We start from the raw sequence: 16,703 nt of genomic DNA, 5'->3' as shown, positions 1-16,703 counted from the left end.
AGTCCAGGGTAATAACACTACAGTCTACAGGACTTCAGGTCATCTGACTAATTCTCTACCAGTATCCAGAAATGTAGCTGACACTGCAGATGGTCTCTGCCTGATCCTTCTAGTCAACCCTTCACATCTGGACCATTCGCTCAGCTGGATTTGATCCCAAAGGGAAATGAAAATTGCACTTATCCTCTGGCTCCCGGTGGCAGTTATTGCTTGGATGCTATTTAGGATTATCTAAAGACCCCCCCAAGAAAGATCAAGGGGAATATGTAAAACAGCTTAACTGAAACATTGTTTTTACACATTCAAGAGAAACCAATGTAACTTTTACCCATTAAATGTGCTTTTTTTTGTTTCTCTGCTTCCCTCTCCTGTCAGGATTACATCCCCTTCCTCCGAATGCCCCAGCTATGGATCCTGTTCAAAGCACTTCTCATTTTGCCTTAATCCAGGGCTCAAGCAAATAGGATGCAACCAAACCTCACTTGGGCAGTAATGCTGCAAAGTGATGTACATTTTAAGCCAAAAGGGTCAAGACTAAGTAGTGTGATGAGAGTGGCTGCTTTGTATTATCCCATCAATGCTGTTTCCCCTCTAAGCATATACGACGATTTCTACCATCAGCACTTAAAAGCTGTTGAAAAAACACCAGTTTTGCCCAGTAAGACCTGGTCTGTTTGCTGCTTTGCTGAAATGATAATTACAGAGAGACTGAAAAATAGGTTATTTATTTTTGACCTGATTCCAGCTTCTATGGACTGTACTTTCAAGACAAGATCAGAATAGCTTATTTCTTAGTTTAAGTGATAGATAGGATGGGAATGCAGAGTGCTGGCCTAATATATGTGAGGCCCTACGTTCGATCCCTAGTTCTGAAAAAAAAAAAAGTAACAGTCTCCTTAAAAAGAAAATTCTATGCTTGAAAAAGAGAAAATGTGAGAATTAAAGGCCCCATTTTTAAAGAGGAGCCCATACTAAGCTGATGAAAGCAACAGCACTATGAGCCAAGCTTACTGCTGGGCAAGTGAGATTTGCCTTGTCATTACTCAGATGACCCAGGACACAGAGCATATGAAGTCCCACATCCTTTTCCTAACAGCCCAACTGGAGCTAAGAAACAAGGAGGGGTGGGGCTGTTTTATTTGACACAGGTTTGTTTTCTGGTGCATTTACCTTCCCAATTCTGGGCTGGAAAGAATAGCTGCCATCTCCAGGAGGTGCTAGAAATCAGGGAACCAAGTCTTGCTGATGAATTCCTCAAACGTACTAACCCTTCTGTGCCCTTGCCTCCTCCCAAACTTCAAGGGGTCACACCAGGAAGCAGCTACTAATTAAGAACACAATCCAGGGGCTGGGGATGTGGCTCAAGCAATAGCATGGTCGCCTGGCATGCGCGCGGCGCTAAGTTCGATCCTCAGCACCATATACAAATAAAGATGTTGTGTCTGCCGAAAACTAAACAAATAAAAAATATATATATAAAAAGAAAACAATCCAAAAGCTAAGGAATAAATTATTTCTTTATATTCTTCTACAAAGTATAAATGCTAATTCAGTAAGTCACTCTATGAGAAAAAGACCCTCTAAAGTGATACCCAATTTTATGAAAACTAATTATTCTCCCAAGTCTGGATTTCCTAGAAGTCAGATCACTCACAACTAGGCTTGTCTTCCACTTCTCCACTTGAAGGTTGGCCTATTCCCCCAGTTGAATCTCAACTGGGGAAAATATAGAGAACCCACAAAAAAAAAGAAAAAAGAAAGAAAGAAAAAATGAAACCAGGGATGATCTAACCATTGAGTACATCTCTAGTCTTTTTCTTTTTTTTTGTTATGAAACAGGATCTTGTTAAGTTGCCTAGGCTGGCCTCAAACTTATAATCTTCTTGCCTCCCAAGTCACTGGGTTTACAGGTGAGTGTCACCACACAAGGCACAACACCAAAATTTGTCCAACACTCTGATAGTATTTTATTTCAAACTCTGATCTCTGCCCAGTGATTACAAAAGAATGTTGCCTATTAGCTCCCACAGTCTCTGCTGTGAAAAAAGTATCAGATGTTTGTTCAGTGAAACATATTGTCTTTCATCTAGACTCAGAAGCTAGACATATGATTTTAAAAAGAAAAAGGGTCCATGGCTGTGCATACTAGCCAACCACCTGGGCCCAGCCATTAGACATGGTTGTAAGGATGAATCTGCTCAAAAGATCCAAGCAAGGCAGGAGGAAACAGGGGTGGTCTGAAAGAGATGGATGACTTCACAACGGCCAGAATCATCATCACCAGTGCTTTACCCCAAGAGTCATTTTTTTTTTTTTTAAAGAGAGAGTGAGAGAGGAGAGAGAGAGAGAGAGAGAGAGAGAGAGAGAGAGAGAGAGAGAGAGAATTTTTTTAATATTTATTTTTTAGTTCTCGGCAGACACAACATCTTTGTTGGTATGTGGTGCTGAGGATCGAACCCGGGCCGCACGCATGCCAGGCGAGCGCGCTACCGCTTGAGCCACATCCCCAGCCCCCCAAGAGTCATTTTTGTCGTCAGGCTAGCTGAGACTTATGGTTCTCTCTTTGTGCCTCTTCACATTTTTCCCAAGGTTCCAGCTGGGGGACAGGAATCATCACCGTCTGAAAGATAGTAGACTGAGTTACCTGCCAGCCAAGACCATGGCTTATCCAGAAGGCTTCATCCCTGCCTCTACCCATCCCATAACAAAGAGTTCCTCTTCTCCACTGTTGAATCTTTCCCTCTCTCCTTAGGTGGAGCCCAAGAGGACTTAGGATGCCCATCTATCGACTCAGGTCTCTTCCTCTGTGGCGCTGGGGATAGAACCCAGGGCCTTGTACATGCTTGGCAAGGGATCTAACTATGAGCTATAACCCCAGCCCCTGCCTCAGGCCTCTTAAACTGTACAAGCTTCCTTACCTTAAGGATGGGCTGCTTAGGGGGTGCCCATGGGGGAACAATCTTGCCATGCATTCTCCAGCTCCCGTAGGGGTTCAGCAGGTGTTTTTCAAACACAATATACTCCAAGACATCCTTGGGTACATCTTCTTGTCCATACATCAACCGCCCAAACCGATCATAGATGGCTAGAGTCTGTAAGGATGAAAGCAAATCTGGCATGTTAGGTTTTTTTGTTTTGTTTTCCTTTGTTTTGCCAAACAACCATTTTAGAAATAATCTTAACAAGAATTTTTAAATTTTCAAAAAAATTTTTAAATCTCAGAAGTCTAGGGCTGGGCTTAGAAGTCTGTGGCAGAATGCTTGCCTCGTACTTATGAGGTACTGGGTTCAATCCTCAGCACCACATAAAAAATAAATAAAACAAATAAAGATATTGTGTCCATCTTTAAAAAAAAAAATCTCAGAAGTCTGAATCAAAGACTAACTAATCAACTGCTGACACTTTGTTCTTAGAGATTCTTTGATGGGAAAGGGCAGAGTGGGGTTAACACTAGGAAGGGTGAGAGAGAATGTCCTTACACCACACCTTAGTAGGGCTAACATTATTAGCATTAGGAAGGGGCAATGACAGAAAGAAGACCACAGTGAACCTTTCCTTAGAACCTACAGTACTGGGCTGGGGATGTGGCTCAAGTGGTAGCACGCTCGCCTGGCATGTGTGCGACCCGGGTTCGATCCTCAGCACCACATACAAACAAAGATGTTGTGTCCGCCAAAAACTAAAAAATAAATATTAAAATTCTCTCTCTCTCTTTAAAAAAAAAAAAGAACCTCCAGTACTGGAGCTGGAGATGCAGCTCAGTGGTAGAGCCCCTGCTTAGCATGCATGAGGCCCTGGGTTCCATCCCAAGCATCACCAAAAAAAAAAAAAAATCCCCAAACCTCAAGTCCTGAACTAGAAGAAGATTCTAAATCTGAGAGAAAAGAGAAGCTGGAAGGAAAGCAAACTGGTGACTCTACCTGCCGTGTGTGCATTCGGACAGTAACCTGGCCATACATGTTGCTCTGGTTCACCATACTCGAGCAGCGAACCTGCACCACCTGGGCCGGCTCTAAAGATTCCACGAAGCCCCAGCGGACAGTCTTATACTTGATGTCCCAGACCATATTCTAAGGGCAGAGAAGAACAAGTTCAACTGGGTTTCCCCCTCCCTGTAAGGTTGCTGGAACTGCCACACTTGCTCTTACTTCCTGCAATACTATAGCCCACAGGCAGTGTTTCCCACCAAATGCTCTCTTGTGCCTTTTATTCCCAAGTCATGATTAAGCTACTGCTCAAGCTCAAGCTTTAGACTTTTCATCTAAATCACCTCCCCTGAGACCTACCTATCTCAAGGACCCTTCAAGTGAAAACCGCATTCCACACTATTGCCAGCATACCCAATGAGCCATATTTCCTCTCATTCACTTGCATAATCTATTAATGACTGCATATTTCTCTTCCCTCCCCCCTCACCTTTTAGCAGTAAAGGTAGGAATTTCACCAAGACCTATTGCTCTAATTATCCCTGGGGGGATTGATAGAAACTGAAGTTCTACAGATAGAAACTACAGCTGAATTTGTAGAAAATGAAGTTCTTATTCTTGAACTTCTAACTGAAGCATAAAGCACCCTCCCTTTTTTTTTTTTTTTGGTACCAAGGATTGAACTCAGGGGCACTCAACCACTAAGCCACATCCCCAGCCCTATTTTTTGTATTTTCCTTAGAGACAGGGTCTCACTGAATTGCTTAATGCTTTGCTATTTGCTGAGGCAGGCTCATAAAGCCCTATTCTTGAGAGCCCCTAGTGCACCTAAGGCCCGTTACCAAATAAGCCTTGTGAACCCTTGTTAAATCCTTTGCTGCACTGCAGACATGTGTAGGTGTGGCTTCACACAGCCTACTGTGACCTCAGGATCTACACCTCATGGTTTCAGCGCTGTCCACTGAGGTACTCCTGCTTTTCTTCATTTGCTATGGATCTTACCAGACTCTGTGCCAAGTCATTATCATTTAGCTAAAACTAAAAAAATTTAAGCCTGTGTCTTAAACTTACTACACTTTCAAATCTGATCCTTCATGCCAGGTGTAGGTGGTGGTACATGCCTGTAATCTCAGCAGCTCAGGAGGCTGCATCAGGAAGATTGCAAGTTCAAAGTCAGCCTCTGCAACTTAGCAAGGTCCCGTTTCAAAATAAAAAATAAAAAAGGGGTGCAGATGTAGCAGTGAGTCGTTCAGCACCCCTGGGTTCAATCCCTGGTACCAAAAATAAATAAATAACTAAAAGAAGAATTAATTGAAAAGAAAAACAAAAAACCGATCCTTTGTAAGACAACACATCTATGCTCTGCCCTTCAGGTATCCAGCAGCTCTAAGAAGGATGAAAACCTACCGGAAAACAGTGTTCAGTTACCAAAGTATGAAGCCGGTCATGGTCTGAGCTAGGAAAGAGAGAGAGAGAGAGAGAGATATCACTGACACCTTCTTTTATGATGCCCTGTGTCAAAGTTGAATATGGACCTAAAAGTGAAAAACAATTCATTTTTACATTTTTCTGCACATGTATTATAAGCCAGATGACATGCTAAGTTCTAGAGACACAAAAATGAACCCTTCTTATCTATTATCCCACCTCAGAAGTCTTCAGGAGAAATAAATTCCATTTTTGATGAGCTCTCTTAGTCTTTTTTGGGTTTATTTGTTTATTTTTGGTATCGAGGACTGAACTCCATATGGCACTCGACCACTGAGCCATATCCCCAGTTCTATTTTGTGTTTTATTTAGAAACAGGGTCTAACTGAGTTGCTTAGCCGTTGCTGAGGCTGGCTTTGAATTTGTGATTCTCCCATCTTAGCCTCCCAAGCTCCTGAGTATTTATTTATTTTAAGGCAGGGTCTTGTTAGGTTGCCTCTGTTGCCCAGGCTGGCCTTGAAGTTGGGATTTTCCTGCTCAGTCTCCGAAGTAGCTGGGACTATAGGCACACACCACCATGCCTGGCTTAAGTTCATTTAATGTTAGAAGAGAACTTACACTGAAAAATAAAAGGAAGACATTCTGAAACATAACAGACAGAACTCATGTGAACGTACTCCCACTGCAAACATCTAGAAATGCTAGGTAAAATATAATGGATGCACACACACACACAGAGGTTGCTTTTTCTTTTTTTTTTTTTTTTTTTAAAGAGAGAGTGAGAGAGGAGAGAGAGTGAGAGAATTTTTTAATATTTATTTTTTAGTTCTCGGCGGACACAACATCTTTGTTGGTATGTGGTGCTGAGGATCGAACCTGGGCCGCACGCATGCGAGGCGAGCGCGCTACCGCTTGAGCCACATCCCCAGCCCCAGAGGTTGCTTTTTCACTTAGGAGTAGGTTATATCCTGGTAAACCCATCATTAAATTGAAAATACTGAAAGCTAAAGGCATACTTAATACACCTAACCTAACAATATCTTATAGTAACAAAGTATACCACAGAGTACTGAATGGTGGCTTCCCCTGCAGCTACACATCATCATGAGACAAAATCATATGCATATTGGTAACTCAGGAAAGATCAAAAATCAAAATTCAGAGTATGGGTTTCTACTGAATATATATTACTTTCACACTATCATGAAGTAAAAAAATATATATATATCCTAAGTTGAACCATTCATTGTAAGTCAGGGATCATTTGCACACACATTTTTAAACAGGCAAGCCTAATTTACAAGGAAAAAAGGAAAATCCCCAGATGTAAGAAATGAAGAGGGATCCAAAAACATTCAAAAAGGAAAAAATGCAACCTGATAGACTCTATGACAGCATGAAGGATGATTGAGCAATCCAGAAATAAATAGCACATTCTTTTTTTTTTAATATTTACTTTTTAGTTGTAGTTGGACACAATACCTTTATTTTATTGATTTATATGTGGGGTAAGGATCGAACCCAGGGCCCCACACGTGCTAGGCAAGCACTCTATCATTGAGCCACAACCCCAGCCCCTACGTAGCACATTCTTAAATGGGTCAAAGAAGACAAGGGATATCAGAAAATACTCTTGAGATAAATAAAAAATACAATATACCAAAACCTATGGGATGCAGCAAAAGTAATACTAAGAAGAAAATTCAGAGATGCAAATGCCCACATTAAAAAAGAAGAGTGGTCAAGTATATGCTTAGCATGGGTTTAATACCTGTAGCATGGGTGCGTACCTGTAGTCTCAGGGACTGGACAGCGTGACATATATTCGTCATGGGTTCCAGAAACTGGAAAGCCCAAGATCAGGACACTGGCAAATTCGATGTCTGGCATGGACCCATTCAACGTACATTGGTGCCTTCTTGCTAAGTCCTCAAAGGGCAAAAAGTTCTCTCAGGCCTCTTTTATAAGGGCCCTAATTCCATTCATTAGGGCTCTGTTCTCATAATTTGATCACCTCCCTAAGGATCCAAAGCCTAATACGATCACCTTGGCTGTTAAGATTTCAACATATAATTTTAGGAGGACACAATGATTCAGAGAACAGCATTAGAATAGGCAAATTCATAAAGTGAGAAAATAGAATGGATGTTAACAAAAGAGAAGGGAAAATGGGTAATTATTGCTTAATGACCATAAGGTTTCTGTTTGGGATGATGAACAAGTTCTAGAAATGAATAGTGATAATGGTGGTGCAACAACCACTGAATTATACACTGATATCGTTAAAATGGTAAATTTTATAGTTTAAAATTTTATAATATTTTATATTAGGCATATTTTATTACAAACATGTATAAATATATAAAAGATGTTAGTAAAGATATATATATATATAAACTTTTTATTTTTTGGTACCAGGGATTGAACCCAGGAGTTCTTAACCACTGAGCCACACCTCTAGCCCTTTATTTATTTTTTTTTATTTATTTTTTTTTTTAAAGAGAGAGTGAGAGAGGAGAGAGAGAGAGAGAGAGAGAATTTTTAATATTTATTTTTTTAGTTCTTGGCGGACACAACATCTTTGTTTGTATGTGGTGCTGAGGATCGAACCCGGGCCGCGCGCATGCCAGGCGAGCACGCTACCGCTTGAGCCACATCCCCGGCCCCCCCTTTATTTTTTTAATTTTTTTTTAGTTGTAGTTGGACACAATATCTTTATTTTATTTATTTTTATATGGTGCTAAGGATCGAACCTAGGGCCTCACACGTGTTAGGCAAACGCTCTACTGCTGACCCACAACCCCAGCCCCATCCCTAGCCCTTTTAAATTTTTATTTTGATACAAGGTCTCACTAAATTGCTCAGGACCTTGCTAAGTTTTTGAGGCTGCCCTTACACTTGTAATGCTCTGTCTCAGCCTCCTGAATCAATGGGATTACAAGTGTGCATCACCACACCCAGCTAAAGGTGTGTGTGTGTGTGTATTTTTTTTTTTTGTAGTTATAGATGGACACAATAGATAGATAAATAAATCTATCTATCTATTTATTTATTCATTTTGTGGGGCTGAGGATCAAACACAGTGCAGGCACTCTACCACTAAGCCATAACCCCAGCCCCTAAAGGTATAGTTTTTGACATGATTATATCTTTAATTTTTCTTTTTCTTCTTCCTTTTAAGAGAAGGTTTTTCTATATATGTTGTCCAGGCTGGCCTAGAACTCCTACCTCACTCAGTCCTCCAGCCTCAGTATCCCAAGTAGCTAGGATTACAGGTGTGCTCCATGGTACCCAGCATATCTTTTGATTCTTAAAAAATAAATATTTGGGCTGAGTAAGGTGGTGTGGGTCTATAATTCCAGCTACTGAGGAGGTTAACACTGGAGGATTCCAAGTTCAAGGCCAACATGGGCAACACAGCAAAACTCTACTCAAAATCAAAAAATGTAAAAGGGCTAGTTATGTAGCTCAGTGGTAGAGCATATGCTCAGCATTGCATAAGGCCCTGGACTCGCTCCCCAGTACCAAAAAACAAAACTATTTTTTAGAAAAATGCAGGCATACAAAAGATAAGAACTAACCAAAATCAAAAAGAGGGGAGAGAAAAGGCAACTGAAAACAATTGTACAGCATACATAGATTGTGGAGTTACCAAAGATTTTAAAATAAGTGTAATAATATGTTTAAGAATTCAGGGGCTGGGGATATAGTTCAATTGGTAGAGTACTTGTCTTGCATGGACAAGGCCTTGGGTTCAATCCTCAGTACCACCAAAAAAAAAAAAAAAAAAAAGAATTCAGGAGCAACCTGCTATTGGGTCCCCCCTTGCTCTGTGGGAGCTCTGTCACTTTTCTCCTTACTTAAATAAATCCTATTCCTTTCATTCTTGCAAAAAAACAAAGAAAGAAAATAAATTAGAGCCAGGCACAATGGCACATGCCTATAATCCCAGCAGCTCAGGACGCTGAGCCCTAAACAACTTAGTAAAACTCTGTCTCAAAATAAAATAAAAGAGCTGGGGACATAGCTCAGTGGCAAAGCACCCCTGGGTTCAATTCCCAGTACCAAAAAAAAAAAAAAAGAGAGAGAGAGAGAAAAGAAATTAGGTGACAAGACAGATGTGCATCTGTAATCCCAGCTACTTGGGGGGGGGGAGGGGGGAGCACAGGGAGTAGCTGAGCCAGAAGGATATTTGGCCCAGTAATTCAAGGCCAGCTTGGGCAACATATCAATACCTTGACTCTTTCTCTCTCTCTTTTTTTTTTTTTTTCAGTTGTACTTGGACACAATACTTTTATTTTATTTATTGTATGTGGTGCTAGGCGAGCACTCTACCACTGAGCAACAACCCCAGCCTAAAAACCTTGACTTTATAAAATAAATAAATAAATAAAAAACATAATAAAGTAAGAAGTTAGATGACAAGATGGAAAATTTTAGCAGAGAAACTGGACACAGTAAAAAACAACAACAAGGGGCTGGGGATGTGGCTCAAGTGGTAGCACGCTCGCCTGGCATGTGTGTGGCCCAGGTTCGATCCTCAGCACCACATACAAACAAAGATGTTGTGTCCGCCGAAAACTAAAAAATAAATATTAAAAAGAAAAAACAAACCAACAACAACAAGGGCTGGGATTGTGGCTCAGCGATAGAGCGCTTGCCTAGAACAGGCGGGACCCGGGTTCAATTCTCAGCACCACATAAAAATAAAGGCACTGTGTTGTGTCCATCTACACCTAAAAAAAAAAAAATATTTAAACAACAACAACAAAAATCAAGTGAAAAAAGATCAAGCTAAGTTTAACAGCAAATTACATACATTAAAAAGACAAGAAGACAAACCAGAAATAATCAGACTAAAATGTAGAGATGGAAAAAAAATGACTGGAAAAATACTAAAAAAGAGCCTAAAACACATTTGGCACATAGTGAAAAGCTCTAACATATGTCTATTCAAAAATCACACAATGAAACAAAAAAGTAGAGCAGAAGCAACATTTGAAGAGATATTCTGAGAATCTTCCAACACTGAAAAAATACCCTAAAATTTAAAAACCAATAGGAAACATACCAGAACAAAGACACACACACAAACACACACACACACAAACACACACAACTGTAAGTACATCATAGTAAATTGCTGAGTACTCAAGGGAGAGAAAAAAATCTTAAAAGCAGCCAGATGAAAAGAAACTTTAACTTCAAAGAAACAACTAGAAAAAATAGATAACTTTCCAATAGAAACAGCAATAACCAAAAGATTACATCTTCAAAATGCTCATAGAAAATAAGAAAGAAGGAAGGAATTCTTTCAGGTTTGGGAAGGGAAGTAAACAAAACATGAAAGCTACATAAAAAGAAACCAGAACCAAAAATTTAGACCACAATAGCATGGAAGGGGGATAAGGCAGTGATTAAAATTAAAGTGTTGGGGCTGGGGATGTGGCTCAAGTGGTAGCGCGCTCGCCTGGCATGCGTGCGGCCCGGGTTCGATCCTCAGCACCACATACAAACAAAAGATGTTGTGCCCGCCGAAAACTAAAAAATAAAGATTAAAAAATTCTCTCTCTCTCTCTCTCTCTCTCTCTCTCTCTCTCTCTCTCTCTCTCACTCTCTCTTTAAAAAAAAAAAAAAAAAAAAAAAAAAAAAAAAAAAAAATTAAAGTGTTTGCTGGGCACAGTGGCACACATCTGTAATCCCAGCAGCTCAGGAGACTGAGGCATGAGGATCATGAGTTCAAAGCCAGCCTCAACAACTTATCGAGGCCCTAAGTGATTCAGCAAGACCCTATATCAAGATAAAAATGTTCTGCCAGACATGGTGGCCTACACCTGTAATCCCAGCTACTTGGGAGGGTATGGCAAGAGGACTACAAGTCTGAGGCCAGCCTGGACAACTTAGCAAGACTTTGTATCAAAATAAAAAGGGCTGGGGAATGTAGCTCAGTAGTCAAGTGCCTCTGGGTTCAATCCCTAGCACCACCAAAAAAAAAAAAAAAAAAAAAGTTAAAATGCCCTTGGTTGAAAAAAAGTTAAAATGTCCTTGGTTGAATAAAATTTTAAAAGCTGGAAATTTTCAAAAGTAACTAATTCAAAATAACTCAAGGAAAGGAAAATGTACATACATAAGACAAATGTACAAAAAAGATCAGGATGATTTAAGCCATTCCAGCATAGTCCCAACACTTGCAGGTAAAACTGAGGCAGACCAAATGGTAAAAACTCCTACAAGCAGGGAGAGAAGCAAAACATCACTTCAGTCACTAATTACTTTCCACATTGCAAGTTCTCTCAAAGAACTCTTTTTTTTTTTTTTAATATTTATTTTTTAATTGTAGTTAGACACAATATGTTTATTTATATATGGTGCTGAGGACCGAACCCACGGCCTCACACATGCTAGGTGAGCGCTCTACCGCTGAGCCACAACCCCAGCCCCAGAACTCTTTTTCTTTAAATTGTTGATGGACCTTTATTTTATTTGTTTATTTATATATGGTGCTAAGAATGGAATCCAGTGCCTCACACATGCCAGGCAAACACTGTACCACTGAGCTACAACCCCAGCCCCTCACTCTAGAACTCTTATTTGAAGGAAAAGGAAATAAATATGTGCAGAAAACTGTGCCTTGGGGCTGTGTTGTGGCTCAGTGGTAGAGTACATGCCTAGCATGTGAGGCATTGGGTTCCATTCTTAGCACTGTATATAAATAAGTGAATAAAAATAAAGGTCCATCAAAATCTAAAAATATATATTTAAAAAAAAATGTGCCTAGGATAATAGCTATTGAGAACAAACACATACAAGATAGGGAGTTCACTTACTTGTTTAGACAAAGGTGAGCTTCTATGAAAATATCCCTAGCTTTTTCAGGGAAGTCCTTTGTTTTAAAATTAGCATCAAATTCTTTTATCTTCCGGATTCTGTAAAATTAAGCATGAGAATCATTATAAAGAAAGCTTCATAGAATTCCCATAACTCCTAACTTACATTAACCTCCATTAGTACCTGCTCATTCAATAATTAATTTTTGAATGTGTCAATTCCTGTAAATTCAGGCCTCAAATTCTCAAATCAATCATTCAAGGCTCTCAAAGTGAAATTTTAGAATTCTGGGATTGAAAAAAAATTATCCTGGTTGGGGTTGTGGCTCAGCGGTAGCGCGCTTGCCTAGCGCGCTTGCCTAGCGCGCTTGTGAGGCACTGGGTTTGATTCTCAGCACCACATACAAATAAGTGAAAATAAAAGTCCATCAACAATTTAAAAAAATATTTTAAAAAATTATCCTATGAGCACTAAGACAGAAAGAACAACCCAGAAGCATAGTTTAGTGACAGAGCACATGCTCAGCACATGAATACCTAGTTCAACCCCAAGGAAAGACAGGAAAGGAAGAAAGATAAAAAGGTAGGAAGGAGGGAGGGAAGGCAAGGAAAAAAGGAAGGAAGGAAGAATGGATGATCAAACAGTTTTCATTCAAAGCTGGGGATAAGCTCAGTTGGGCTGGGGATAAAGCTCAGTTGGCAGAATGCTTGCCTTGCGTGCACAAGACCCTGGTTTAAATCCCCAGCACGACAAAAATAAAAATCAGAATGAAGAAGTACTTTTTGTACTGGGGACTGAACCCAGGGATATTCTACCACAGAGCTACACAGCTCTTTTCTTTTATTTTTTGAGATAGGTGACCGGGTTTACAGGTATGCACTAGCATGCTAAGTGGAGCAGTACTTCCCCCCACCGCATACTAGGGATTGAACCCAGGGCCTCACACATGCTAGGCAAGTACTATACCACTGAGGTATATCCCCAGCTTCAGAACAGTGGTTTTAATTGAGGAAAAAGTAAATCTGGCCCAGAATTGTATTCCTGAGAAAATTATAAATGAAGTAGGAGAATAAAAGATGATTTATTTTTTCTTTGAGTACTGGGGATTGAAACCTAGGGGTGCTTAACCACAGAGCCACATCCCTCTCAGCCTTTTTTATTGAGAGGATCTTTATAAGTTGTTTAGGGCCTCGCTAAGTTGGTAAGGCTGGCTTTGAATTTGTGATCCTACTGCCTCAGCCTCCTGAGCTGCTGGGATTATAGGCACATACCACAATATCCAGTAAGATTTCTCTTTTATATTTGTAAGATCTCATTTATTGACCATGCACTGTTTTGGGGTTTTGTTTTCAATATTTTAGTTGTGGATGGACACAATACCTTTATTTATTTATTTTTATGTGGTGCTAAGCATTAAACCCAGTGCCTCACACATGCTAGGTAAGAGCTCCACCACTAAGCTACAGCCCCAGCGCCCCATAAATTGTTTCTTAGGAAGCTACTAAAGAATATGTCATCAGAGTAAAAAATGAAGCATTAGCCAGGTGCAGTAGTGTAGACCCAGCAACTTGGGAAGCTGAGGCAGGGGAACAATGAGTATAAGGCTAGTCTGGGAAATAGGGGGATCCCATCTCAAAAAGCAAAAAAACAAACCAAAACCAAACAACACATGAAAGGGGAAGACACAGGATCCAAGAAATAGGGAATACAACACAAAAGAAAAAAAAGGAATGTTAGGCTATTGACTAAATAGATCCCAAGATGTACACTGGGGCCCAAAAAGCAACTAACTAAGACTGAAATAGACAGGTTCCAGGAACAATTTCTTGAGGATTAAACTGATAAATACTTAATGTTTTAAATGTAATAAAAGGGGATTTACATAAATACAGGTTTTTTTAAGCAAAATAGAAAACACGACTTTCAGAAAAAAAATTTATGTTGGAAAGGAAAAACAATCACAATGTATTATATGATTCATAAGTCAATAGCATTTTGAGTTATAATTTTATATAATTAGGGAATCCTGATTTAATCAGAGTGTAACTATAAATATATTCAGAGTTTGAAGAACACCATCCAGTAGAATTTATTCCAGGAATGCAAGGTTAGCTTAAAATTTGAATGTCAATTAGTGTAACATACCATATGGACAGAATAAAGACAAATAGACCATCATCTCAATAGATACCACAAAAGCATTTGACAGTTGTTGGTGGTATATGTCTATAATCTCTGCTACTTGGTAGGCTGAGACACAGGATCACAAGTTTGAGGCCAGACTGGACAACTAAGGAAGAACTGTCTCAAAATTTTAAAAATGTAAAAAAAAAAAGGGGCTAGGGATGAAGCTTAGTGGTAAAGTGTCCCTGAGCTCAATCCACATTATGGGATGGGGATGGGGTGGCATTTGACAAAAACCAACACCTTTTCTTTTTTTTTTTTTTAAGAGAGAGAGAGAGAGAAAAAAAAAATTTTTTTTTTAATATTTATTTTTCAGTTTTTGGCAAACACAACATCTTTGTTTGTATGTGGTGCTAAGGATCGAACCCGGGCTGCACGCATGCCAGGCAAGCGTGCTACCGCTTGAGCCACATCCCCAGCCCCAAACCAACACCTTTTCAATAATTTTTTTCACTACAGAGCCTTGCTCGTATTGTTCTGTCTCTCTAGAATGCCATTCCCTGCTATCCTTCTCCACCCAGCTAACTCCAAACAATCCCTTAGGTCCCAACTTTAAAATATCATTTCCGCAGGGAAGCATTCCCTGCTCCACCAGATTGTCATCTTTCCCTGTCATGTGTTCCCACAGCACTCATACTTCAGCTTATCTATAATTATTTAATTGTATGCAATCAGTATTTACAATGACTGTTTTTCCTTCCTAGAATGGTAACTCTATAAAAAAATTATGAGTTTTGTTCATCATAATTATCAGAGACCCCACAGTTCAGGAGCAAATATTAGCAGTACAGTTATTAGAAAAAGTAAGTATAAGTGTTCAGTTACAATTAAAGCAAAAGCAGCACTAAAAAGAGTTAGAGAAGGCCTAACAGCAGACACTACTCTCTTTTTTTTTTTTGTTTTTTTTTTTAGGGGGAGAGAGAGAGAATTTTATATTTATTTTTTAGTTTTCTGCAGACACAACATCTTTGTTTGTATGTGGTGCTGAGGATCGAACCCAGGCCGCACGCATGCCAGGCGAGCGCACTACCGCTTGAGCCACATCCCCAGCCTGCAGACACTACTCTTAAAACGGGTTTTATGTTAGTAAGGCAAGGCGAGGGTGTTTTCAGGATGTGCAAAGAGAGAAGCACAGCACAGAACTCTAAGGAATTGGCAATTAGTTCAGAAATGCTGAAGTTTAGGATGAGAAAAATGGAACAAGGGGCAAAAGATGATGATAGAGGAGGTGGCAAGGGCCAGATCACAAGTGTTGCCTATCACTGAAGAAATCTGGATTTTATTCTTCAGGCAATGGAGAACCACAGAGTTTAAAGCAGAGAAGGTGACATGATAAGATCTGTATTTAGAGAAGTAAGTCATGGCCATGTGAAAAACTAACACTGACAATATACTTGTACTCAAAACCTATACATAATCCCAAAGCACTTATAATTTAGATTCAGAAAGTGACAAATACTAAGTGATTTTGTACTTTCAATTAAGAAGTTCAAGATCCTGCTCCTTAAGGCCCTATTCGTTCCCTGTAACAGATGTCTTTTGACCCTTTTTTTTAACTTCTCTTACTCTTTGAAGCTTTAACTCTAAGATAATTCTTTTTTTTTTAAAGAGAGAGTGAGAGAGGAGAGAGAGAGAGAGAGAGAGAGAGAGAGAGAGAGAGAGAGAATTTTTAATATTTATTTTTTAGTTCTCGGCGGACACAACATCTTTGTTGGTATGTGGTGCTGAGGATTGAACCTGGGCCGCACGCATGCCAGACGAGCATGCTACTGCCTGAGCCACATTCCCAGCCCTAAGATAATTCTTAAATAAATATGCTGCCTTTATTATTATTTATTAAAAATTTTAAATGTGATTGCAAAAGGGGTCCACATATTAACTGATTTGACTAAATTATCAATAAAGGTTGAGATGTTAAGAATCAGAATGCCACTTGGGTTGTGGCTCAGCGGTTAGAGGACTCACCTGGCATGTGCGAGGCCCTGGGTTCAATCCTTAGCACCACATAAAAATAAATAAACAAAATAAAGATATTGTGTCCAACTACAACTAAAAAATAAATATTCAAAAAAAAAAAAAAGAATTAGAATGCCCACGTTATTCTGCATTAAATACAAATCTATTACAGAAGACAATACTGGGGCTGGGGATGTGGCTCAAGCGGTAGCGCGCTCGCCTGGCATGCGTGCAGCCCGGGTTCGATTCTCAGCACCACATACAAACAAAGATGTTGTGTCCACCAATAACTAAAAAATAAATATTAAAATTCTCTCTCTCTCTTTCTCTCTCTCCCTCTCTCACTCTCTCTTTAAAAAAAAAAAAAAAAAAGAAGACAAT

At 39.6% G+C, this 16,703-nt stretch overlaps 1 protein-coding gene across 1 annotated transcript in view; it reads right to left on the bottom strand.

The window, feature by feature from the left end:
* Nucleotides 1-1,499: 1,499 nt before the first annotated feature.
* MRPL45 (mitochondrial ribosomal protein L45) overlaps nt 1,500-16,703 on the bottom strand; it is a 17,359-nt gene continuing 2,155 nt past the window's right edge. The window contains exons 4-9 of the mRNA XM_081272666.1: nt 12,182-12,280; nt 5,334-5,382; nt 3,921-4,070; nt 2,919-3,092; nt 2,530-2,620; nt 1,500-2,308 (exon numbers count right to left, since the gene is read on the bottom strand). Coding sequence (XP_081128792.1) covers nt 2,534-2,620; nt 2,919-3,092; nt 3,921-4,070; nt 5,334-5,382; nt 12,182-12,280 — 559 coding nt within the window. The 3' untranslated portion in view covers nt 1,500-2,308; nt 2,530-2,533. The remainder of the gene's footprint in view (nt 2,309-2,529; nt 2,621-2,918; nt 3,093-3,920; nt 4,071-5,333; nt 5,383-12,181; nt 12,281-16,703) is intronic.

This window comes from Spermophilus citellus, assembly GCF_964194105.1.
Source record: "Spermophilus citellus genome assembly, chromosome: 17".
Lineage (NCBI taxonomy): Eukaryota > Metazoa > Chordata > Mammalia > Rodentia > Sciuridae > Spermophilus > Spermophilus citellus.
The sequence above is the reverse complement of the archived record's forward strand: the minus strand, read 5'-3'. Positions and strand labels throughout refer to the sequence as shown.